This window comes from Carassius gibelio, chromosome A16 (genome assembly GCF_023724105.1).
Source record: "Carassius gibelio isolate Cgi1373 ecotype wild population from Czech Republic chromosome A16, carGib1.2-hapl.c, whole genome shotgun sequence".
Lineage (NCBI taxonomy): Eukaryota > Metazoa > Chordata > Actinopteri > Cypriniformes > Cyprinidae > Carassius > Carassius gibelio.
Genome location: NC_068386.1, coordinates 17,423,066 through 17,449,987, shown reverse-complemented (window position 1 = coordinate 17,449,987; position 26,922 = coordinate 17,423,066). Strand labels below are relative to the sequence as shown.

Here is a 26,922-nt window from a genome sequence, read left to right as displayed (position 1 = left end):
ATCGATGAATCTGTAATAGGTTATGCAGTCTGTTCAGCGCCGAGGTTGCTAGAAGAGCACCGAACACATCGATTTTGCTACTCAACTTGCCAGACTTTAACGTTTATAAACTACCTGTAAAATATGTAAATAACAAATTCATATACATATATTCATACATAGGCAATTATTTGATTATTTAGTTACTCGGATTCACTGATTCTAGTGACATATGCAGGACTTCGGATTTTTGTGAATTTGATAATTGACGTGAGGTAAGAAGGATGTGTAATTGCTTTCTACTGAAAAATGACCAAATATACAGGAATATTGTTATTTACATCCTCTAATGTCATATAATTTTCTTTCTTCCATGAAACACAAAAAATTACTCAGGAGCTTCTGTTTTTCACACAAGGAAAGTGGATGGTGATTTATACGTTAATATTTTAACTAACATTAATACTTTCATGTTAAGGCTGAAAACTGATAAATGGCTGATTTAAAAAAAAAAAATCTAAATTATTTAAAAAATGTAATACAATAAAATTAATAGTTTGCAAATTGACTTAAAAAAATAATTTACAGTAAGATATTTCAGATGGATAACCAATATCCTCTGGTCTGTTTAAAAAAGAAAGAACAAGTAACATTTAGAAAGATTGTGCAAATATTTATTTAAGTGATCGACACATTTTAATACACACACAGCTCTATGCATTAATAAAATCAGAAATTATTACTCTTCTGAATAGAAAAATGACATGACATGACATGATGTGGAATGTATACATTATACCTGGCCAGGGCAATACTGTCTCTACTGTAGGTCCAAACTTGTATTACTCCCATTGCATTTAGCAATGGGATTAATACAAATGGTGCAATATGACTCACTCTCACTTACACTATAATTTTATTTAATTATTAAAATGTAGAGTAAACTGTTAAATATTTTATTGTTTAAAGGTAATGGGCACATATTTGTAAAAGGGGTAATAGAAAGGATGCATTGTTTAAGATGTGGTATATTTTAAGTTATTTTAAAAGGTTACAGTCAAAACCATATTGTTGTTCCAGTAAGGCACCAAACACAATAGACCTTACAGAATTATGTTAAATGTGGTGGTGTCACTTACTGACAAAAACAAATGTGCCAAATGAAAATGGGCAAGCACAATAAATGGATCATTCAGTGTCTTCACCAACACAAGTTTATTTGCATAGTGTTTGCATGGGTGCTCAAGGGATCCAGTGACTATATGGATCTTAAATATTTTTGAATGTAAAATTGTGAAATTTTACTCTCAAAAGCTTAAGCTGTGAAAAGTAACCCGTCACATCACACTGTTTCTGTGATCAAAATGACAAGAAGGAAAAATAACTTTTATTATAACTTCTGTGGATACCACTTTCAATAGCTTTTCCGTGGTTTGTTCTCTATACCAATTCATCCAGATCCTGTTTGCTTCTAAATGGTGAACAGAGAATTTGTTTTGTCGAGTATAAATAATCCTGCAGTGTAGATTAATCATGGTTTTTCTTGTGCCTCAAAGGCGTTTTCAGGCTCTCCAACCTTAGGTGTCCATCCCTGTAGTTCAAATAAATTACAAACTAATTAACATGAGCAACATGACAAATCACAGCAAAGCCGTTAGTGAGATACAATGAATCAGAGCTAACGTCCCAATGTGTAAATTTCAATCAAAATGGAAACATTAAATATTCAAACAGCGTTAACTATACATAAACACATTTGTTATGCATTGCACACCCAGGACAATCAAACCCTCATCACCAAACAAGACTCAAGGCTTCTTTCATGTTTGGTGAACTAACACTTTAAATGTCATGACAGAACTTCCAAATCTTTGGAATGAATTGAGATGAAAGGAAAAATCCATGTTTATACTCCATTTATAGATAGATAGATAGATGGATGGATGGATGGATATTGTTATGTATTGTTTTATCTGTTATTGTGTAGATTGATTCTAATATTCACTTATATTCTGTTTCTGACCTTTATATGTTTATATGCTTTCAACAAAACCAAATCACCAGGAGAAGTCCCTGCGCTTCAGTGTCACATTCCATCCCTGGCGAATTCTCCCGATCAGCTGTGGCTCTACGATGCTCAATGGTTTCCCTTCGAGTCTTGTGCAGCTTTGAGGCTGAACTCCTCCCGGCTGTCTCTTGCTTTGCTCTCTACTGCCTCTGTAACGCTCGAGAGGAGGGGAGTGGAGCGCGAGCAGGGTAATAATGCGTGCACAGACAAGTGCGTTAAACTCCTCTGGAATTCCTCCAGCAGAGATGCAGATTCATCCAGCGCCTGACCCGCGATATTTCTCAAATACTGCTCTCTACAATCTCTAGTTTCTTTGCTCGGGATTGTCATTCTGACACGCCTTCCTTCTAAAAGACATGCAACTTTGGAAGCGCTTGGCAACCAGGTAGTGGACAGCTGTAGAGCAGCATGCCATTTCTAGCAAACAGTATTCCTTGGATCTTCGCTGAGTCAGTCCATGGCCCCTTCGTTCGTGGATGATGTATATTCAGATTGGTCTGACTGACGCCTAAGTGAATGGATCACGCAGAAGGGCGAGGGAGAATGGCTTCGAAAGAGCGACTGTACGAGCTGTGGATGTTATATTACACTAAGGTGAGTCACGGACAGGCGATCGCGCGAGCCACTCGACACCTGTTGGCTTCGGAGTTTATGTTGTCGCAAACTTGCCACTGTCATTTCATATTTTGTCGCGTCCTGCATATAGTTAAAAGGCAAGCATATTCGCCATAATTCCTATCCCCTTTGTGTTGAAACAGTTTCAGGAAGTGCGTCCGTGGTTATTTTTTGGGAAGGTTGCGAGCGCGTGCACACTGCACAGTGATAACATTTGACGCTCACTTAATATTTAATCAGTACTTTGTTATGAAGCGGGTGGCAATTGTGATGACAAGGACTGATGATATATTCGCTAATCATAACGCTATGGTTCATCACCATAGGTCAATTTGATGTTTACAGTTATCCTGTGTTTCCTAATTCTAGTGTTTACCTGTATGAGTCAGGTAATGCCATACTCTTCCTGCTTCTCTTTTTCTTTTCGTTATGCAGATAGTTTTTGATTCATAAGCAACATGGTTTCCAATGTCTTTAGTTTGTGTATTTGAAATAAATGAACAGCAGTACAGATAATATAATGTGTTATTTAATTTTTTATATTTACTTATAATGCATATCGGACCTCGAGGTACTTTAACTAAATACTTGAATTGTTTAAAGTTTATTTAAAATGTGCATTTTGTGTTTACTGAAACGCTTTAGATTTACTTGTGAATTATCTATGTCCGATTCGCGAACGAATCGTTCTTTTGAGTCGGATCTCCTAACGATTTGTCGACGAATCGGACTCTCGTCAACAATTCACTGACTAGAGAGTAGGAAATTGCATGTTTACAGTCTGGGATTTGACAGTTTTATCAGCAGTTTTATGACTTTGTTTTTATGAGCTGAATCTTGGTTGTAAACAAGTGAACTGGGGCCAATGGAATTACAGTGCAAACTGTTATTAATAATGCTTAATCCAGAAGCAAAGAAAAATACATTAAAGAAAAACAATATTAAAATGTGCAGTGTTAATATGCAGAAATTTTCCATATTTTCATTTCTACCCGTATTTTGATTAGTGTTTTAGGGTTAAAATGTCTGTAAACCTAATGGATGATGTCCTGGTCCTCAGATTTTTTCTTTTTTTAATTACATTGTAATCATCGTCAATATATGTGTACCCATGGATTTTTTATTTCTGAGACATTTAAAACATGGAATATGCCATGCAAGGATGTCAGGGGCCATGAGATTATGTCATGATGACTAAGAATCATTTTTTTTTAGCCGTTTGAAAGAAACTATTCAGGAATAACCTGATTCATAGAAATGAGTCGGGCTTTCCTTCACTATGAATGGAAAATAAATGGGCATTCCACATTAAGGATGGTTATGTTGACAACACCCTCTGGTGCATACAAAGTCCACACTGCACTCTTGCACATTTTTAAGAACAATTATTTTTAAATGATTAAAACGACATGTTGAAGTTGGGCATCTATGTATTCCATCTGAAACCCTGTCATTTATTGCCACGTTACTGGTCAGCAGCTGAAGTCGGCTGTAATGCCTCACTATAGCAAGTGTTCTTTATGAATGGCTACCATGGTAACCAAAACACCAGGTGCAGAATACAAGAAGCACCAGGGGTCACCATAGAGAAATGTCTACTTGCAGATCACTGTTTTAATTTGGCACTCACACTCTTTTAAAGAATATTGTATAGTTAGCAGATTGCATGGAAAATAAGCTTTATGAATTATGCAAAAGTGTTCCAGTCTGGTCTTGGCACAAAGTTCTCCAGATAGCTGGCAGTGTTTCTCTAGATCTCATTCATTTTATGATCTAAAAAGAAACCCTTTGTCATTTCATTCCCATTTATTAAAAACTTCACACGTACGGCTAACAGGGATCCATATCAGACATGCAAAGTAGATGGACTTGTTCCTCTGACTTGTTGCAGCAGGCATATTATGAGTCTGCCTTTTCCACAGTTACACGGATATAAATCTGATTTTCTGTGAAACATTGATAAAGGGTGTAATGTATGTGATTTTTGCACACCCATATTTATGAGTTAGTTTCCCCCTGCATGGTTGACAACACAGTGCTTTCCAGTGTTTTGAATCTGGTTTGATATACTTATTTTAATGCCTCTGCTGGCCTCTGTCTGCTGCGATTTTAACCAGATAAGGTTGAAAATTTGCTTGTTCATCTATGGGCTTATGAGGCCTTGCTCTATTTTAAACCCATTTAAAGCTCTCCTCACCTATTATGCAAGTCATTTGACCATAGAATGAGTCCTATGTCCTCCCAATGTAATGATGTCTCATGGGAAACTTGTAAATTTAATTTAATTTTGTATCATAATTGCAATTACATCTTAATTTAGAATCCGGTTACAGGCATAAAATGTTTTCTCATGATGTTAGCTTGAAGTCTGCATACATAAAAATTCACCCTGTTTATTTTTTTTTAATTTGTTACACTTGGATGTACATCACTGTACAGTAGGGATGTGCTTTACGACTAATGTCACTGCTATTTAAATAGAAATTTTGTAACCAACTAATTGTCTAATAAATAAAAAAAAACTCAGAAGACAACTGCATTGTGTGATCCATTTGAAACACTAAAACTCTGATTCAAAGTGTCAGATAATATTCAATTTGATCTTATTTTCTATCAAATGGATCAAATTTACAACACTGACAGCAACAAAAACAGCAGATGGGCTGAATGACAATCCACATTAAACTCTCTGACAGTAGGTGGCGCTTTTGGACAAGCAAAAATACAGTGGTAACAATGGTTGCCCCTCAAAACAAAGTAGCGCTTTGCTTATAAACACAATTTTATTCAGCATTATAGGGAGATAACATGAAAAAAAAAAAAACTTTTCTGTAGAAAGTTCCCTTTCATTCGTAATGTGTTCCCCTTTAAACCAGTAAACACAATCCCACACCTTCCTAGTGGATATTTCTCGGATTTTGTTTTCCACTCCAGATATTTTTCAAAATAATAATTATTTTTAAAACACGACACTAAAATGACTAGATTTCAACTATTTGACTAGTATTTCCAATGTCAACCAGCAGCTGCAGTTCCAATTAGTCGACTAGAGTATGAATAGAGTTCTGTAAATAAGAAATAAAAAATCTGCTGCTACTTTTTCATTGTGAATTTAAAGGTGGAGTAATATTTTATTTCTGGCACTGGCCAATTTGGCAGTAATCTTGGACTTACTGACACCTAGTGGTGTGGATGTAGCATTGCACAAATGCAAATGCTTGCCATTGTAGAAATGTTCCATTTGTAGTCAGACATGATTAATGTATTCTGGGCAGAAATGTGCTCAGTTAGGGGAAGGCTACCAAGACAGAGTGAATAGTATTTGGCTGGTCATGTGATCTTAAGATGGCTGCCCCCATATGGCGACCCTCTCCATGTAGAAGAAAACCGTTATGAAAAGAGTTTTCATCGCATGAGTCTACATGACTTTAAACAAATTGTGAATTAAATTCTTTAAACGGAAAACTTTTTTCAATGAGACCAAAATCTAAGAGCTCACTGTTAAGCAAGTGTTTAATGTTTTCAGTGTCATAAGAAAGAAACCCCATCAGAGGCAGCTGTGCACGATCGCAGAAGAACAGCAACATTTAACGTCATGTCATTCTAGTGATCTTGCTGTATTGTAATAATGTTTTCTTTTGGCTGCGAGAGCAATGCTGTCTCTCTGTCAGACCACTTCCGCTTTATCGATGTGATAAAACCACTTCCTGTCATGGTTACATGCTACCATTTGTAACCTCCCTGAGCAACCTGTTTGTCAGTTGACAAACACATAGTACACAGCATCACCCCTATTCAGCTGAAAACATATTGAGGAAGAGGTTTTGGAAAATAACAAGCTTGTGTTTATCTGTTGTGATTTTCGTGAGTTTGAGGGTTTACACGTTCTGTGAGCATCTGATATGTGGAGGGCCTTCATGCAGGATGATGTTGAATTAGTTGTCTGAATCTATATTTGAACTAGCCTTCTACAACGAAAGCAACAGTCCACGCAAATATTGTCATTTATGTACATTATTTTTATATGTAAAACAAAAGGAGGTTCTGGAACCTCTAGTTTCCAAACAAGGAACATTGATGGTGATTTATACTGCCAAGTTGCAAAAAAGAACAAAAAAAGAGTCATCAGTGGGGTTGAGATGAGGATGAAAGTGAGTAAATGATGAAAACATGGACAGAACATCATTGAATATTTCACCAATTCTATGAAATTTTCAGATTCAGACAGACTGATGTTTACGTAGTCATGCATAGTATGCTGTAAAACAGCTATTTATCGGTTATTTGTTGCTCCTTATCTTTCCTCCTATAGCAGGAAACTAACTTGGCAGGTGTGTGTGTTTTTTTACAGACAACAAACCTGCTTGTTAAACTGAATAGATTTTAGGCGGAGAGTCCTTGTGTAGGCAGCGTTGAAAAAACAGCACCCACCTCAATTCTTTGAACGGTCATTGTCTGCCTTTGTCATGTACCTGTAAGTCAAGTTTTTGAGATTGATGTCACGTTTAAGACAAATGTTTGTATACAGGTGCCTTTGTTTGACCGTAATCTGGTGTGAATGCCAGTGTTTCGCATGTGAGGCTTCAGAAAGCATTCTCACCTCTTGCTTTATCTTCCTTTGCTTTATATTCTGTAATTTAAAGGTAAAGCAAATCTTTGTGTTGGATAGTTCAATACTTTAATAGATGCTTAACGCTATTGCCTTTCCAGAGTACTTGTTTGTTGTCAGAAAAGTTGGAAAAACTAGTTTAACATTCGCTTTTAAAAATGAAAGTTCTTTATTGGCATTGATGGTTCCATGAAAAACCTCCTTGGAAAAGTACAATGTCACAGAAGTTTCTTTATAGTAGAAAAAGTCTCTTGAGATTATTGAAATATTCTTCACACTAGACAAAATTGGTCTTTTAAGTGCTGATCACTTCCTTTTTTTTCCACATCCACCTTTTGGAGAGAAGGTGCTTGATGCAGAGCCGTGTAGCTGGACGTCCAGCTCCCCTTCTTTGGATATAATGAGTGGAGCTTGAAGGCCCAACCACACTCTAACCCTAAACAATAACCCTGTCCATAAACATAACTAGATAAAGTTCCACCCATTAGGTCCACAGGGGTGGAGCTGGACTAGATCAAGCTCCACCCCCTAACCCATTTGGCTCTGGAATGAGTACCACTTTTGCTGCTTTAAAGCCTTTTTTAAGAGTATCCTGTGATCCGGCTGGCCACTTAAATCCATTTTATTCCATTTCACGTGAGACATCTGATTCATTATTTTAAAAGTTCAATGTTTTCTTGGGAATCTCTGGCTTTGATATATGCTACAGCATGTTTTAGCACTGGATGACTACTTAGTCATTCATTTGTACATAACTGCCACCAATTATTCATCCCAATCATACTTGGTGTCCACTAAAAAGAGGAATATCTAAATATACCAAGAATGTCCAAATGTAATATTTTGGAAAAAAATATCTGCAATGTTTATTTATTTATTAATTTCTTACTTTCTTTCTTACCTCTTTATCTTTTAAATGCAATTTTATCTTCACTTGACTTCGCTTGCAAACAGTTGTCTAAACCATTGGGTGTTTGCAAAGTTGTACTGCATACTTATCACTCTTCTGAGGCCTAAGGTCACTTACTGCCCCGTTTTAAAAATGAAACATCTTTATAAGTAGAGCATATACTTGGCAGTTACCAATGCTTATCTGCCAAAATCTGCTCTCGCCGTAAGTAACGTTTTTATCTGCAAATCTTTTTAGAAAATCCAATTACAGTCCACGATAGACCTCCTAAATGATTTCAATCAAGGTCTGAGTATTGGGCGGGTATGAGAATGAATCTGTGCTGTCAAACCCAAAGAGCTGCGACGTGTACTTTGAACGGCAGATTAATCAAAAATATATTTTAAAAAGGTGGCTACTTCCTGATTTTGTAATGCGTTTTATGACTGTCACATATTTTGTTTGAGTCACTGACGCAGCTGCTGACTTCATCACCCGCTTAAAGAGGCAGAGGATGTGCAGCAGCAGACTGTCTGGAACCGAAGTCTAAACCAGAAGGCTGTGATCTAAGCTTTGACTTCAGGCTTTTGCGTTGATGTGCCAATACTATTGTTTGTAAAGCTATGGCTTTGTTTTTATGTTGTAAGATGTTCTGTGATACTAAACTGCATGTTTAACTGAAGACCGTGTAGAACTCATTCTCTAGTTGTAATAATATGAATGTAGATTTATGTACTTGTTTGGTTATAGGCTGTATTAAAAAGAAATTCCATTACCGAGTAGGTTACATACCTAGACACCATTTTACTTTGGCTTTATAGGCTGCTTTTGACTCAAATCTAAGGCTATATCTAATCTTAAAATGCATTACGCAGGGCTGCATGATTTGGGGATAAGAATTGAGAATGAGATTTAAAAATGGTGTTTAAAAAATTTGATTTGCTGTGCTTGGTTATTATGCATATTATGCATTGGTTATTAACCTGTGCATTAATATGAGTAAATAATAATAATAATAATAATAGGCATGTTGATATATACATCACAAAGTTTTGGCTAAATTAAAATAAAATATTATTACTACATACAAAAAAAAAAAAAGCAATATTACCACTGTAATATTTAGTTGTAAAAAATATTTGTTATTTATTAATAATACAATTTATTTATTTGTTTGTTTGTTTGTTTTTATTTATGTATTTATTTAAGTGTCCCAAGGAAATATATTTTAATGTGTAATATGACTTGGAAGTGAAACTACAACTATTCTCTTCTTAGGCACTTTAAAACGGACAGTGTAACATTTAGCTGAACGTTGACTTATTTTTGTCACATTTTCAGCTTTTCACAAAACGTATTAAATGATTTATTAATAAATAATTGTCAGACCCATTGAAGACCAGTTCAGTGTAGGTAGCAAGAGGTGCTGCTGTAAGGTTTTCAGTGCTGCAGGGAAATCCACTTCACTTTTAGAGAAAGACTGTAAAAAGCCCCAGGTGGAGGGATAAGTCCAGGCCGCTGCTGTCAAGGAGCTCCAGTACTTTCCAAAACTTACCCATGGGACTGTTTAACTATTTTTAGCCCTCTTTGACTCATTTAGCAGCTTCAATCATCTGGAAGAAGGCTAATCAGGAACGGTAGCCACATTACTACTTTGTTCAATGGTATGTCATGAAGCTATTATTTATTTATTAATAAGAGGAAGTTATCATTTCCTTCTTTTACACTGATGTTTCACTAACGTTATTCTGTTTGCTTGTGTTGTGGGTGAAGCTAGTAGCCGTTGGTGGAGATGTGGGCTGTTTGTATGGAAACTGGTTGAGCATTTATAATTTGGCTAGGTGTGTATAAAGTTCAATAATTGTGAAAATAGTTTAATCTTAAAGCATTTTGAATGTGTGTTTCCGTTTGAAGAATATTTGAGGATTTTCACATGTATCCTGAGGCCTGTGTTTACTGACATTGAGAATAATTAATAAAAACCTCGGAGAAAAACTCTCTTTGTGTCCGCCGAGCAGCTGCGAGCTCTCGGAGCCGCCAGGAATCTCAAACAGAATGGCTCATCTGTGATCTGCCATCTTCAGAGAACACCACCAAGTAGCATTCAAGAACTGACCTGAATTTAACTCTACTTTATCATCACAAATGATCATATTAACAGAAAGGGGAAATGAATAGTGGTTTCCATGAATAGGCTACAAATTGGTGTCTCATTAGAGAAACCAATTTGATAAAATATTGTCTATGGCATGAAATTAATCTCGCATGAAAATGAGTTCGTTTTAAACACATCAAATGTCTCTGTCTCACCTTAAAATGGGGATTTGGCCCGTTTTAGACTCACTTCAACATAGCAAACAATGAAAAGCAAACTGTCATGATTTTTAAGATTAAATTACATAACTTTTGCATAAAATTGTGAAACCCTTTAACTATTATGGACAGGAAGACATAAATAATCTCATTCCAATTGTTTAATTTTAATCATTCCATTCTGTAACCAAAACATCTGGATGTGCATACAAAAAAGAAAAAAAGAAATTAAGACCGTTTCACGATATATTTCAGTTCTTAGATCTGCCTAAAACCTTTTCTTTTCCCATTATCAATTAAAGAATTTTAGCCTGCTGGCTGTTGCTGTTATTTTGGACTGTTTGTTTGAGGAAGTGCAAATTATATTTGTGTTGAAATGAAGCACCCCTGACAGATCATCTAGTGGTGTAACACAGGTTACAAAACCACCCACCCTCTGTGTAGACAAAGTACAATAATATAGTTATTTTCACATATTTCATGTGCAAATTAATGTTTTTGTGTCTTTAGAAAAGCAAAGCATCCAAATAGAACATGATTGGCGTAGCTGTCTTGTAAATCTGGTCTCAATAAACGAAATCTGTGTCAAGTTCAAAATCTAATTTACTGGATTCAGCTGTACCAGAGCTTAAAATGGAAAACTCATTAAGGGTGATGATATAAACTGTAGACAACACTGGGCCCACGGAGACACACTGTTGGCATTTCCCCCTGTTAAACTCAACACTTAGTTAGGATCAAGTGATCAATCGGCAAAGTGACTCAACCAGCTCAACTTCACTTCTGTCATTGCTTTAAAGTTTAAACGTAGAGTTTATTCCCCATGCTTTAAATATTTTTATTTTTATTTTTGATTGTTTTCATGCATCTGATCAAGTCAGGGCATGTCATTTCCACCTGACTACTGATTCAATGACTGAATCGACGATCGTTGCTCCATCTTCAGGATTCCCCCCAGCTATTACTTGAAAGCCACACCATATCTTTTTGTGGGATGAAAGCGTGCTATTACAGCACACTCAACCATGGTATGTGAACCAAAATGAGAGGATTCTCTGTTGCCCAACTGGGCTTTCAACTCTGTCAAGGTCTATAGAAAGAATTCAGTTCAATTTACAGCATCATCACTTCTTTTCCAGTCAGCTGAAGGTAGCATGGTGGTTTACGATACAATTGTTGCTTTTTTCAGTTTATTGAAAGTGAACGAGAAATGGGTTTGTCCAGCGTCAGATTTGAAGGGATGGTTCACCCAAAATCAAAATTTCTGTAATCAATTACTCACCCTCCTGATAATAGCCTAAATGAAATATGTTCATGATATAAAGTGATCACATCTCTTCAGAAGACTTAAATATACATGTCTTAAAGGGATTGTTTGCCCAAAATTTAAAATGACACCATGATTTACTCACACTCAAGCCATCTTAGGTGTATATGACTTTCTTCTTTCAGACAAATACAATCAGGGTTATATATAAGAAAAAATGTCCTGGCTCTTCCAAGCTTTATGACGACAGTGAAAAATAAGTCCAATAAAGTGTGTCCATCCATAAAAAAGTGTTCTGCACGGCGCCCTCTCGCGGCTGTAGACGGTAATGTTTTCTCTTGGTTCTTGGGTCTAAATAAATGCGACTTATAGACCAGTGCGACTTATATGTTTTTTTTTCCTCATCATGGCGTATTTTTGGACTGATGCGACTTATACTCAGGTGCGACTTATAGTCCGAAAAATATGGTACATTTCTCCTGAAGCAAATCTAAGCATTTTTTTATGAGAAAAAAAATAGCTATATTCGTGTACATGCATAGGGCAGTTAGCGGAAGCTAGAGATTATGGTTTATAACGTTCTAGATATGGATATTTTTCTTACAAAAATGCATTAATTAGTTTCAGGAGGCTTTTACTAAACCCCAGAGTCATGTGGTGCACTTTTTTTATGATGGATGGACGCACTTTATTGGACTATCGAATAGTGACACCCATTCACTGCCATTATAAAGCTTGGAAGAACCAGGACATTTTTTTATATGACTCTGATTGGATTTGCCTGAAAGAAGAAAGTCTTATACACCTTGGATGGCTTGAGTGTGAGTAAATCATGGGGTAATTTCAATTTGTGATTGAACTATCCCTTTAAGGGTTTAAAATGATGTGAGTGTAAGTAACTGATGACAGAATTTTTGAACTTACAGTGAACTATTGGGTTATTCTCTGAAAATCTTGACCTCCACAGTATCCGAATTCATGAACCCCAGAGTGAAGAATCAGAGTGATCCAGTTCTCAAGTTGAACTCAATTATTAAGTAATAGATGTTAACAGCTCACTTAAGAGGAAAATAAGCAATAATGACAAAAAATCTGAAATGTTTATGCCATCATATGACTACAGAAGACTTGCACTATAATACACACGCTTTATACATCACTCTTATGAGACTTTTATAGTGCCTTTTGTCGTTTTCAAAACATGAAATCATGTTAGAGGAGCAGCCAGTAAATTATTCAAAATTTATCTTTTGGTGTTCCTCGAATGTAAGGAATTCCTGGTTTAAAATGGCATGAAAGTGAATAAATAAAGACAGAATTTTTATTAAAAATGTTGTGAAAGGTTGCATCAGGCACACCATAGCTTACCGGTTTTAGTTCGTAGTGAGGTGAAACATACTCTACCAATAAATTTGTGGTAGCTCCAAAGGAGGAAGAGAACACGGTGACGATGTGCCCAGCTGAGAGAAGACAGGAAATGTGGCTCAGTTAAAGTACCTTGCCATTTCCTGGTTGCCTGACAGAAGTACAGACAGCAAGAGAGCAGAAAAGAGCAGAGAGGTGAACCAGCGGAGGCGTCCTGATGGATTCTGAATGATTCTGAGGCTTGCAGGTGGACACATTCTGGACTTTGTTGAAGCAACTTGGTGGGGGCTCCGCTGAGACTGAGCCCCTCCACCGCACATCACCTGCCATGAGACATGGACTGTCCCCTAAATGAACAACAATTGGTAAAGTTTTTATTTTTTTATTTTTTACACCTTCAGCAGGTTTAATGTTATTTTACAGTTCCTTTCTGCTGTAGTGCACATTGTTTATGTATACCAGAAGCCCTCTGTATTTTTCTATCGGATTGTGTACATAACAGAGAGTGTTTTATGAAGCTGCTGACAGCCCAACTTCCCCTGTATGAGTGGGTGGATCGAGCCGCATCATTTTAAGCTAAGCATAGCTCCTCGCACTTTAACATGTTTTCCACCAGCCACTTTCCAATGACAGTCGCATGTGATGGTTTGTTGGTGTTGGTACCCATGTGACTCATTCTTGACAGAAGTTTACAGTAAATGTTATTGTGATCTCTCCATCGAAGATGAATTAAGTCATTAGTTCCTTTCATTCATTGATGATGACTGAAAAAAAGAAAAGTCCGATTTACGATTCCACTGCATTCTGCTTACATTGCATTCAAGGTCTACATTTAATCAGTTAATGCGTTTTCTTGGAATCTGACCTATGACAGTGCATTGCTACATGAACATTCTACGAAGACTTTAGCATATTAAATTACCCATAGGACATGTGATCTGTTTAACCAGGCCTTCTGTTTCAGTTAATGCTGATTCGTGAGATTAAAAAGCAGGTCTTCAGTATGACTGATGGTTTAGGCACTTTTGCTGGCATTAGATCCAATCAAAGTTGTTCCTTCGCACTCATTCAGGACCAGTTTTCCTTGCTCCAGCTCATTCTTGGCTAGTGGAAAGATGACAAAATTTCAAGCCTCACACCTCAGACAAAAAAGGGACTTCTAGCAAAAATATGATTTGAAGAGCGATAATGGGAATTTCTTGTAGATTAGGTTGCAACGGTGGCGATATTAAGATCTGTTTATCAAAGAAACTAATACAACTCCAGATCATTGTTGGCATATGGCAAACATTGTAAAATGTACACTATTAGAACAAATGTGAAAAAAGATATTACATTTAGGTGTACCACAACCTGTTACTGGGGCAGTACAACTTCTGGACAACTTTATCTTCCCCTAAAAGGTGCATATAAGTACCTTATTTTAATTGGCACAAACATAATTGTGCAAATGATTCTTGCTTTTGTCCCATTGACAAAACCACTATCACTGCATTTATTGCATTATCACAGCATCCAGTGTTACACTGCACAAGTTTGCATACTCTGTAGTTTCCTGCTGTGTTAACACAAGTGTGTGCATGCTCTGATTTTGGAGATAGTGCCTGGTCATGCTCTTGGTCTAAAGGCATATTATGCATGTGCAAAACTACATCATTTCCATGTTAAATATAGTAGTTGGGTTGCCACAGTATTGACTGTACTAGTTGATAGAAGTTCAGAATAATCTGACTTCGTGTTCACCTGACCCTGATAAGATGCGTTTCTTAAGGGGCTTCCTGTGTTCAAAAACAGCTGGACTGAGCACAATGGATGGTTTTTTAAAAAGTGGATGTTTTTAATTTAGATGCAAAAGGTGTACGCATAGACACACCGAGATCAGCAGTTTGGATTTCCTTAAGTGTGAGTTTGTTTAGTAACCTAAACCTCTCTGTCCATTGGGTTTACCTATCAAAAAATGTATTATAGACTCTTACTCTTTCCTTTTATCTCTCTTTGTGTTTCAGAAAGATGTCGTTTACCTGCAGCAGTGGTTGGAGGCATTCGTGGCGTCTTTTGAGAAGGTCATTGATGTGCAGTCGACGGAGCCTCGCCGGTGAGTCAGTTACATGCTGAGCTATCAAAATGTCACAGACGCAGGGAGTTGATCTGTGGGTGGTCAGGTCCAGATGGACCTCTGACTATGATGGTATTTTAAGGCCTGTATTTGTTTAATTGCTCGTTTAATGGTTGGTGAGTTGGAAATGCTTTCATCTCATCCTGCAGATCTGATGTATGTACATCAGATGTGCACACCAGATCTGTGATCTAAAGATTAGCACATATACTTTAGGTATATAGAGCTGCGGTGTTGAAGATGAGGAATTAATTCCAGCAAAATGTTGTGGGTCAGCTAGAGTTGCCCCTTTGAAATTCAGAAAAACATAAAGTATATAATATTATATAAAAACAAATGACTTATGGCTGTCTGGAAAAGATTTTGAGGAACACCAAAACAGCAAACTGTTATGCAGTGGATGAGACATGCACCAAAACAAAACAAAAAAAATAGGGCAGACGAAACATCAATTTGTGTGAACAACCCCAATGTGCTTAGACTTTTTTGATGTCTATTTATCCGTGCTTTATCAAAACAAAATGAAATCAAAACAAGACAAAGCAAACAAACAAAAATCAAAACCAAACAAAACAAAAAAACAGGGCAGACGGAACATCAATTTTTTGTGAACAACCCCAATGTGCTTTTGACTTTTTGGATGTCTATTTATCAGTGCTTTATCAAAACAAAATGAAATCAAAACAAGACAAAGCAAACAAACAAAAATCAAAACCAAACAAAAAAAAACAGGGCAGACGAAACATGAATTTGTGTGAACCACCCTAATGTGCTTTGACTTTTTTGATGTCTATTTATCAGTGCTTTATCAAAACAAAATGAAATCAAAACAAGACAAAGCACACAAACAAAAATCAAAACCAAACAAAAAAAAGCAAAAACAAACAAAAGGCAAAAACAAACAGAAAGCAAACAAAACAACCTTCTCTTTTGTCTGCAGGCTGGAGGAATGGAGTGTCGATGTCCCGCTCCTCCCCAAGGAGGTATTGGTGTTCCTCAGCACCCAGCTCTGGCACAGCGCCCTCCACATGTCAGGGAAGGATCAGAGCAGCACGGCTCCACACCCACTGCTCCTCATCAAGTTCTTCATCATCATCTGCAGGTCAGTACCCACTGAGCACAGAGTGAACTCCATCGTTCTCTTTGCGATAATGCCCCAGTGACTCAAACCCCTGTTGATAAGCTTCTATGTTTGAACAGCAGGGATAACGAACGCATGGCTGCAGTTTATGCTGAATTGCATAGCTGATGTGGATCTTCCCTGAGTGTACAGTAATACCAATGTGAATCTCTGCTTGCAGAAATATGGAGAATATAGACTCTGAAAAGACCCCGGGGTTTGTGTTTGAGACGATCAAGCTCCTAAACTTCTGCTTGACTCAGGTGAGAAGTCGAAACGTCTGTGAAACCATTTTATAGTGGTTTGCACCCCATCTGATAAACTGAGCCACGTTGCTCATGTGGGGATTGCGAGTTTGAGTCTAGTTTACCGTATTTTTCGGACTATAAGTCGCACCTGAGTATAAGTCGCATCAGTCCAAAAATAGGTCATGATGAGGAAAAAAACAGATATAAGTCGCACTGGACTATAAGTCGCATTTATTTAGAACCAACAACCAAGAGAAAACATTACCATCTACAGCCGCGAGAGGGCGCTCTATGTCTTCAGTGTAGACTACAGGAGCACTGAGCAGCAGCGCCCTCTGGCGACTGTAGACGGTAATGTTTTCTATTGGTTCATTTCTCTCGGTTCATGTCAAATTAATTTTGATAAACAAGTCGCACCTGACTATAAGTCGCAGGACCAGGCAAACTATGAAAAAAAAGTGTGACTTATAGTCCAGAAAATACGGTACATCAATTCCTAATTAAGTTCCCCTTGTGTAATTTTTTTCCCTCTTCACCTCTACATTGTTTTATCAACAGAAGAAAGCCCCATAAAAGTCAAATGTTATTTTCATGATCAGTTTTCTATTGTAAGCTAGTTCAAATTTATGTTGCAGTTTTATTTATTCTAAACATACCAATGAAACATTTGTTCATATAATTGTATTTTTTTTTATTACACATCCGATTGAAGGTTTCTGAACTTAACAGAACAGGTTTAATCAGAAACCTTTGGGTGGAAGACATCTGCTTTATTCAAAGGAATGTTTGTGTGTTAACAAGCCGAAAACAGATAGATTTGTACTCGAGAGTATTTATTTATGTGTGCTACAGCTGAAGAAGCAGCCTGATGATCACGGCACTTTACAGTCGGTGGTACAGCATGGGCTGCTGCTGTGCGAAAATCTCTTTGACCCTTATCAGACGTGGAGGAGACGGCAGGCAGGGTGAGTGGGTTTCTATGAGTTGGACAGGTTGTTAAACCACAATAGGAATGCGTAGGAGCCATTAAGAGCGGCAAGCTCTGTTTCAGCTCCACTTCAACAGTTATAAACACACATTCAGTTTTCTTCTTATGCTCAGCTGTCTGAAGCACACACAGCATTAACTTCCCACAGCATGAGTGTATCTCTTTAAGGAGCACTGTTCTGCCCATCCACTAATGTGCGGGTTTGAACTGAGGTGTATTATGAAACATTCCACTTTTCATAGACTAATAGATTATTGAACCATTTGTTAAATATTTATTAATTGCTAATATGTGTATTTGGCAAGCGAACTGATTAGGTCCTTGCACTTTCGTCTCAGCATAATGGTGTATACAGTAGTAGATTAATCATATTGTACAGTGTTATAGCTGGAGATATATTTGGAATAGCCTATATCTCAAAATACCATGATATTAAAACATGGTGATATCATTTTACCTTTTGTTGTTGTAATTTTTGAGATTTATGCTTAAAGCAAGAGAAAAAATAAATAGCAGTGGGTAAGAAAAATAAAGATAATTCATAGCAACACCATGGTTTGAGTCGATTAAGGAACTTTCGACCTGATAACATAATTTTTTCGGCCATTATTGATATTATTATGCTAAAAACAATATATTTATGCTTAAAAGAAGAAACAAGTTGCCACAGGATGAGTCAATTAATCAACTTTATTATACCATTATAGTACCATTATCTATACATTGGTGTTGTTCATTATTATTAAGGTCACACTTTATTTTAGGGTCCAATTCACACTATTAACTAACCATTAACTATAACTTTTGCCTCAATTAACTCCTTATTTGATGCTTATAGTTTATAAGGTAGTTGTTAAGTTTAGGGAATTGGGTAGGATTATGGATGTCATGCATTATAAGTACTTTATAAGCACTAATAAACAGCCAATATGTTAATAATAGACATGCTAATAAGCAACTAGTTAACAGTGTGAATTGGACCCTGTACTAAAGTGTTACCAGAAGATGATTTACTGTAGTGTCCTGTAGCTTATTGCTTTGGTAGTAAGTAAGAACAAAGTAAGGAAGTATGTATTTCCATAAAAGGCTTTGATTTGTGTGTCTTTCAGCGAGGAGGTCAGCATGCTGGAGAGAAGCAAGTATAAATTCTCCCCCCTTGCTCTACCAGAGGAGCTTCCTTTGCTCTTCCACGGTATGTCACCCACTCCTGCCTTCTGACACAATCTTTAACCTCCATTTACTCCCATCTTCACATCCTGGGAGATATCACACATCCCGTCTCCCAGGAGACAAATGTTGTTTGTAAAGAAAGGCCGCTCTGATCCCTATTGTATTCATCCATAGTGATTCAGAGCTGTGATTTTTTTCATGTTATTTGCCTTTAAATGTTGTTCATGCAGCACAAGTTGTCCTTTTATAAGTTATAGGCAATGACTTGTATCGTGTTGGTGTCATGCTCTGTTTGGACATGTACTTGTGTGGTAGCTTGAAGAAGCAACCTATCATGTAGATATAGGGAGAGATCTACATTTTGTTTATGGACGTTTAATATAATGTACTATATAGGACAGTTAAGACTGGAATAAGAGAGAGGATTGGGATTAGGATGTGATGCAGGCTAGATTTGAACTGGACTCTGGACTGGACTATGTTACAGTTTGCAGGCAATAGCTAAAGCAAAAATCCTGAGAGTGATGCCAGCTTTGTTCAAGTGATTATTAGCTCTTTCCTCATCTATAGGTTGATAGGCAAGCTGAAGTGGGTCCAAGTGGCTTGTGGTCATGAGGAAAAGGTTCATGTTTATGATGTAATGATGTATATTTGTGTGAGGTTTGTTAGATTTTCTGATCTACCCAGCATGTCCTTAATTTTAACACTGACTTTAACTGTATGGGAAAAACAATAATAAGAATTCTGAATATTGTCTTCTAGTAAATGTGTACAGGTTTGGAAAGGTGTGAAAGTGAGTAAATGATGACAGGATTTCCATTTTTGAATAAACATTGTCTTTAACAAAAATATGTTTTTGCGCCTTAAAATGTTAAAATAAATACTATTGCACAAACAATGCTCCGCTTTAAAGGGGTCCTTTTATGCTCCTATTATGGTCCTATTATGCCACCTGCCAGCTTCAGTATAAATTTTGTGTCAAAATAAAATCAATTTGAGGGTTATTGTAACCAGTCTAAGCTTTTCTGCCTTAGGAAAGCTTGCGTGTCTCCGACATAGTCATAGCACTCATTAACACTCTAGTGCAGCTCAACCAGGTCTCATCCCATTTATCAATCTTTGTGAAATCACAAATCCTGGAAAAAATGCAATGTCGTCCAAATGAGTCATTTCGTAGTAGTTTTTGTGATTACTATTAAATAAAATATCTCCCTTTGAAATTGACTTTTTTTGCGCAAACAGCAACATTACATACTAACTAAAGTTGAAAAAGTGGAAAAGCATTATAATAGGACCTCTTTAGGATTCTAGTGACTAAATGACTGGTTGCACCCACAGACTGCCTCCAAGAGAGTGAACTAATCCCAGAGCCACTCGTGGTGAGGCTGGTACATCTACAGGGAGCTGTAATCAGTGGATGCAAGGTAAATGAGACTCTCCGGACCTCGTTTCATTGACATGTATTAACGTCTGTATTTACATCAGTGTGTAATGCTTTATGTGTTTGTGTGTTTCAGAAAAACGGCCTTCGCTCCATCACCCCCCAGGCTGTCAAGGACCTCATGTCTGTGCTGCGTTCCTGGTGCCTCACTCCTGCCTCATCTCCACAAGAGCCCAAGGACCCTCAGCTGCTCAAAATGACCCTGCGGTGCCTGACTGCAATGATCCACCTTCTGCACTCCAGCAACCTGAGCGACAGGCAGGTGGAGATCCGGATTGTACTGGACTGTTACTTCCAGCTGCTCAACTGGAACCGGCCTCCGGACAGCCAGCAGAGAGATATGCAGACCTGGGAGGATAACCTCATTACACTTCTCGAACATATGTTGAGTAAGAGAATATTCCCCATTACTCTTGAACCTCAATGATACATGATTTTCTTCCGTGGAGCACAAATTAAGTTATTTTGAAAAATGTCTCAGCATCGCCACCATTGACTTTGGTTAAAAAATAGTGTGTATATTCTTCAAAATATCATATTTTGTGTTCCAAAGGACAAATAAAGTCATACAGGTTTGCAAGGATGAATAAACGATGTCAGAATTGTCATTTTTGGGTGAGCTATCCCTTGAATGAACCAGTATTCCCTAATTGAATTATTCTGCCTTATGAAATGCCTAATTTCAGCCTAATTTGAACTCAAACTGCATTGCATGGATCCTTTGTAGAGAAAGCAATCCCAGAATGCCTTGCAACAAGCACAGTGAACAAGTTTATCCAAGATGGCCGAATTGGTAATAGAAATGTTGATTCAAATAAGTATTTAATTTTGTTCAAATAGATTATTTTAACCAATAGTTGTGTATTTTTTGTGTTGATTTGGTCTTTGCAGCATGTTAATAGCCCCTATCCCACAAACAGTCTTTACTGGTAAATTACCGGTAAACTACTGTTAAGAGATCATGTGTGAACTCGACCTTTTTTCAAAAATAATGCTAAATTCGATGTCTCTGAGCAAAAAGCAGCTGCATGAATGTGAACGATTGACAGAAAAGAGGCACAGCCATTTAGGGGTCATTTCCGGTTAATGATGTCACATAATTTACCAGTATTTTGAAACGGAGTTTTAGGTTTGAACTCTTTTCATTGGAAGCATCCAGTATTCTAAGATGGGTGGTTTCCATTCAATGAAATTTATTTTTAAAGGTGACATTGGATGAAATTTTCACTTTTTTAGCCTTGTTTTGCATTTAGTTAGGTTTCTGGCATGTCTGCCAGCTCAGGAAAGCTTAAAAGAAAGCACGCAGCCTGTTCATTATGCGCTGTCTGAGAGGTGTTGTTTTAAATGATCGTTGAGGTAATGTTACAGCCATTTCATGAAGACCCTGAAGAATCATACTGACATGTGGAAAATGGTCTTCCGGTGTCCCCTTTTAAAGAAATGATGCCATCACGTTCTTCCAGACCGACATAACTTGCTCTTGTGGAAACCAAATGACGATACACAGAATTCATGACTGTTAGGATGCTGCCTTAGGCCCTGATGAGACACAACACGTTTTTCAGGTTTGAAAACGTGAGGCTCAGTGCACCGCCCTTTTGTGGTTGACTCCTTTTAATTAAAAAAAGAACAGAGCAGTGCCGGGTCAAAAAGACAGTACAAGTCATTATAATCAGTAATTATGTCCCCACTGGATGCAACAAATGCCTCTATGTAATGGTTTTTATTGGTTTTCTCTCATTGTGCCGGGAGACGACATCACAAGTGTGTTAAGGGACGTAACATTTCCATCACACGATTGAAGCATTCAGCCAATCACAATGCACAGGATAGCTGGCCAATCAGAGCACACCTCGCTTTTCAGAACGATGAGCTTTGTAAAAATCAGCGTTTCAGAAAGATGGGGCATAGAGGAGAAACATTAATGTACAGTATGTGGAAAATAATGTGTTTTTTGAACCTTAAACCCCATAAACACCAAATACAAAAAAAATAATGTTCTTTTCAGTAACGTCATATGACCCCTTTAAACACTTTTTTGCCTTCACTAGTTCAATTATAATTTAGATTTAAATGGTCCTGCGGTGTGACAAAATCATTTTTGAAATAAAAATATTCCAGGTCTCTCAATTAATATAAGGTCATAAAATTGCATACATTACAATTATAACAATTGCATACGAAACAAATCATAAAATGCTGCTTGACTAAGTTAGTACATGATACATAAACTTCCCAAAAGTATTTCATGTAATATGATGTTATGTGATAATATAATGTAATATAATATATTGTAACTGTTGGCTTCTTGCAACAAAAAAAAAAAAAAAAAAAAAAAAAAAATCTAAATCAACACAACAATGTTGTATCATAAATGGTGAATTGCAGAGCTTCTGATCTAACCCAGATCACTGTGTATGATATGTTTAATGTATTTATGGTGAACTTCCACCCCTTTTGCAGAAGTTAATTGTAGCCAGTTCTCTGGAAGCAATATGATTCGAGAAGTTGCGAAAGCCCACAAAACAGCTATTTTATTGCATTAAATTTATTCTACCGTGAGTAATGCTGATGTCAAAGCACTGTTTAATAAAGTGCTTAAATCTGGCACTGTTTATCTCTCCAGAAGGCACAGGTTAAAAAGAGTGAAATGTTCTTGTGTTTTTGCCCTGCAGATGCTATCCCAGAGATCCTGCAGTGTTCAGACCGGCCTGTGTTACAGGCTATTTTTCTCAATAACAACTGTTTCGAGCACATCCTCCGCCTCATCCAGAACAGCAAGGTCAGAATGCTACCTTCTTAAACCCTCTGAGATATCTGCAGCAGCGCTGCACATTTCCAGCCCTGAGGATTCAAATCAGAATGGTTGAAATGTGGCAGACTGCTGATGTTTGGCTTGAAAAATAATAAGCAGACTACTGAACTCTGAACCAATGTAGAGGTTGCTTTTATTTTTTTTGTCATTAATCAAGATAAAAAATATATATATTTTTTAAAATGATTTTTACATAAGATACCAGCTATGTTGTTTATCTCTACTCGGGAAACGTTCCCACTGAAGGATGTCAGTAAGGATTTGAAGCATTTCTTTTAAATACATTTCATCAGCTGAATAAAAAGAAAAAAGGAAATTAGTGCAACTGTCCTAATATCAAAAGCCTCAATAGGTTTAATGAATTTCAGCATTTTAATAAATAATTTTTCAAGCAGTAAATTTTGTCTGCCAAATCAGTGTCAGGTGGTGCAACAAACATGCAGAAAAAAACAGCCGTACCACAGGACATATCAACTTTCCCAAAAGTACCATTTTGTTTGTGTTATTTTAGTATTACTTATATACTTATAGTTTTTATTATGTTTCTATATTCATATTTTAATTGAATTTTTAGTCATTTTATGCTTTTTTATAATAATTTTTTAATGTTTTTATATATATAATTTTTTATATATATCTAAATGTATTTTTATTTCATTCTGTCATTTTAGTACTTCACCTAAACATTTTTCAGTTACTAACGCAACATTTCTAATTTTCATTTAATAATTTAATACTAATATTTTATTTCAAATATATTTCAATTAACATACGAAGCAGTTATTTCACATACAATCTGTGAACAGAACAAAAAGGAAAAGATTAAAAATGTTTAAAAAAAAGTCATACAGCTGTCCTAATATCAAAAGCCTCAATACGTTTTATTTTCAAGTAATTTGAAAGTGAAAGTGAAGTGACATACATCCAAGTATGGTGATGACCCATACTCGGAATTTGTGCTCTGCATTTAACCCATCCAAAGTGCAAACACACATCAGTGAACACACACACACACACACATACACCGTGAACACACACCCGGAGCAGTGGACAGCCATTTAGGCATATTATAAAAAGAACAAAAAGAAAAGAAAAAAACATTTGTCTGCCAAATCAAAGTTGGTGCAACAAACATGCAGAAAAAACAGGAAATGATATCATAGAGAGGATCCCTTCAGACAGAAATAACAGATAGTTTCGTTTGGCCTTTGACAGGTCTAGTTCATTTCAGTATTAAAAGTCATGTTGCGCAGCTCACTACGATATTTATTAATTGAATTAAAATTGTATTGAAAGTAATGGTATTCAAATTATAAAAAAATATTTTTAAATAATTATTAAGATGTGTACACATGCATTCAAGGAAAACATGTTACTACTTGACTACTCAAATTGAAACCTTCTTTGAAGATGATCTAAAAATGTGATATAAAACCACATGAAACAACACGAAAACAAATGTTTCAGTTCTTAGAACTTTGAAAATGTATTTTAAACTAGATTTGTCATTCCCCCGTTCAGCTAGTATATTACTAAGACAGATAAAAATAGCCCATGACAGATGGTTTACAACCCAGTGCATCAAAACGACGAACAATAATTATTTGTAGCACAGCCTCTGTTTCGGTCCTGTGATGAAGTCAACTGTAGGTCCTGTGTCATATGTTTTTTATATAATCACAGTTGGTTTTGGGAAGCTGGGTGGTTTTTGAGCGTGTTGTAGCTAGCCTTTATGTCGCGTACTGAGGATTTCGCAGAGCTGCTCTCTTTCGTCTCTTACCCATTCATTTCGTTTTGCTTGATCTGTCAGTAAAAGTAAAATTTCTGCTTGCATATTTTATCTCGGACTCACTTGTGTTTATGTGTCACTTGTGATGCTGCGTGTGTGTGAATGTGTGTCTGTCCTGCAGCTGTATCAGAGTAACAGGTTTAAGGTGGAGTGTGAGGGCCAGTGTGACCTCACTACACGTTTGCTCACAGAGGCTGAAGTGGAGCAGGTACTTTCCCTTCACCGCTGATCAGTGTGGCGTTCGTCAGCAGGAAACCCACCCTTCACTTGACTGACACAAACACAGACACACAGACAAGTGCGCAGACACACAACCGCTGACTGAGCAACATTAGATTCTGCATAACAAGCTCGATGTAAGCGTGCAGTGTTGTCTAGATGAATATACAGAACCAAAGCATCTGAACGTGCCGTTGCATGTGCATGTTTAATGCAACCAAAAATATGGAACCGTAAGACATTAGCTGTTATTATGGTATCATAGCAGTTGGATATGACATGATGGTACTATCGTGTTCTAATGGTAGTTCTTTGCTTAAAAATGTGCAGATATATGAATGTCAGAAATGTGTCTATTTCTAACATTCAAATGTGCATGCATAATTGTATTTTAGAGATATTTTGATTATTAATAAACCTATGCATATTGCATGATTTTATAAGAGCTGTGTTGATGCAGTGTCAGTACACAGAGTTGGAGGGTGAGGATCCTGCTTGTGGTGGTGAAGTGTGTGTGTGTGTGTGTGTGTTTGTGTGTACTTGCAAGGCCTGTCACCTTGCATGTTGTCTTGCAGTGATCTAGATTTTTAGCATGTCTGGTGTAGCTGTGGTGCTGTAGGTGTAACATTTGGTGTGTGTTTCATTCGGTGGTCCTATTTGTGGTGAGGTGGTGGTAAATATTTCAAGGGTAAATTAAAGGGAAAATCGGTTTTACTGTTGCATGTTTGAATCTCTTTAATTAAATTCTTAACATCAGTTTGTATTCAGTTTGTTTTGAACAGAATCTTGCTCTTCAGGGAGGAATGTTCCAAATGTATAGATATTCTCCTTGCATGCATCTCTTTGAAACTGTTTTATTAAAAACAATATTTCACAAAAAATATGTTCAAACCACTGATCAATCGTTTGAGGTCGGTAAGATAATTTATTTATTTTTTCTTATGTTTTTGAGAGAAGTCTCTTATGCTCACCAAGGCTGCATTTATTGAATCAAACTTACAGTAAAACGATGATGTCATGTAATATTTCTGAATTTAAAATGTCATTTATTTGCTTTGTTGGCAGTGCAGAATTTTTAGCAGCCAGTATTATAACCTTCAGTGTCACATGATCTTTCAGAAATCATTTGGATTTAGTGCTCAAGAAACATTTCGGATTATTAAGAATTGAATGAATGAATCAGAATTTTGGAATTTGATCAATTAAATGCATCCTTGCTGAATAAAAGAGATAACTTCTTAAAAATCAAATGTTTAAATGAAAGCGTATATCATTATTTACTCACCTAATCCATATTTTGCTGTTATTTACTGTGGGAAACAAAAGGAGAAATTCTGAAGAATCTTTATTCAGCTCTTACAACAATATTTATAATGAACATATCGGTCATGCTCTAAAATGGATTAAACACCATAAATGCAGTAAGTAGTCTGTATGCACAATATTCTGCGTCTTCTGAAGCCATATGATAGCCCCGTTTGAGGAACAGACCAAAACATTTGTCATTGTTCATTGAGAAGTCAATGAAGCTTTGAAAGCTAATTCATGTACATCTTGAATTGTCAGAAAAAATGGCATTGGTACTTCAAAGAAATTCTCCTGTGGGCTTGGACAGAATATTTATCCTCGGGTGAACTAATCATTTAATACATGAGAATGTGAATATGAACTAAATGAGGTGTGTATTTTGGATATGTGTGTGTAGGTCTGGGAAAAGGGCTCTGACTGCATCACAGTGCACGCCATTCGAGTTCTCACCGCCATAATGAGCAACTCGCCCTCTGCCAAGGTATGACATGTCTTAAACCTCCTCTCCTCTCGCTCCTTATGCATGCTTTTCCTACAAGTCTCTGAAAGGTCAGCTTGCAGACATCTCTTATCTGATCGTGATAAGTCAATGTGCTTGCGTAT

At 36.8% G+C, this 26,922-nt stretch overlaps 1 protein-coding gene across 3 annotated transcripts in view; it reads left to right on the top strand.

Annotated features, from left to right (window-relative positions):
* Positions 1–2,295: 2,295 nt before the first annotated feature.
* LOC128030805 (neurobeachin-like protein 2) overlaps positions 2,296–26,922 on the top strand; it is a 62,011-nt gene continuing 37,384 nt past the window's right edge. The window contains exons 1-11 of one of the 3 annotated variants that reach the window (XM_052618801.1): positions 2,296–2,641; positions 15,112–15,200; positions 16,162–16,323; positions 16,523–16,604; positions 17,442–17,554; positions 18,687–18,769; positions 20,086–20,171; positions 20,265–20,577; positions 22,864–22,970; positions 24,914–25,000; positions 26,717–26,800. In XM_052618801.1, the coding sequence (XP_052474761.1) occupies positions 2,564–2,641; positions 15,112–15,200; positions 16,162–16,323; positions 16,523–16,604; positions 17,442–17,554; positions 18,687–18,769; positions 20,086–20,171; positions 20,265–20,577; positions 22,864–22,970; positions 24,914–25,000; positions 26,717–26,800 (1,284 nt within the window). In that variant the 5' untranslated portion in view covers positions 2,296–2,563. Of the gene's footprint in view, positions 2,642–13,235; positions 13,471–15,111; positions 15,201–16,161; positions 16,324–16,522; positions 16,605–17,441; positions 17,555–18,686; positions 18,770–20,085; positions 20,172–20,264; positions 20,578–22,863; positions 22,971–24,913; positions 25,001–26,716; positions 26,801–26,922 lie in introns of those variants that run through there. The other 2 variants (XM_052618802.1, XM_052618803.1) reach the window with 2 other exon arrangements.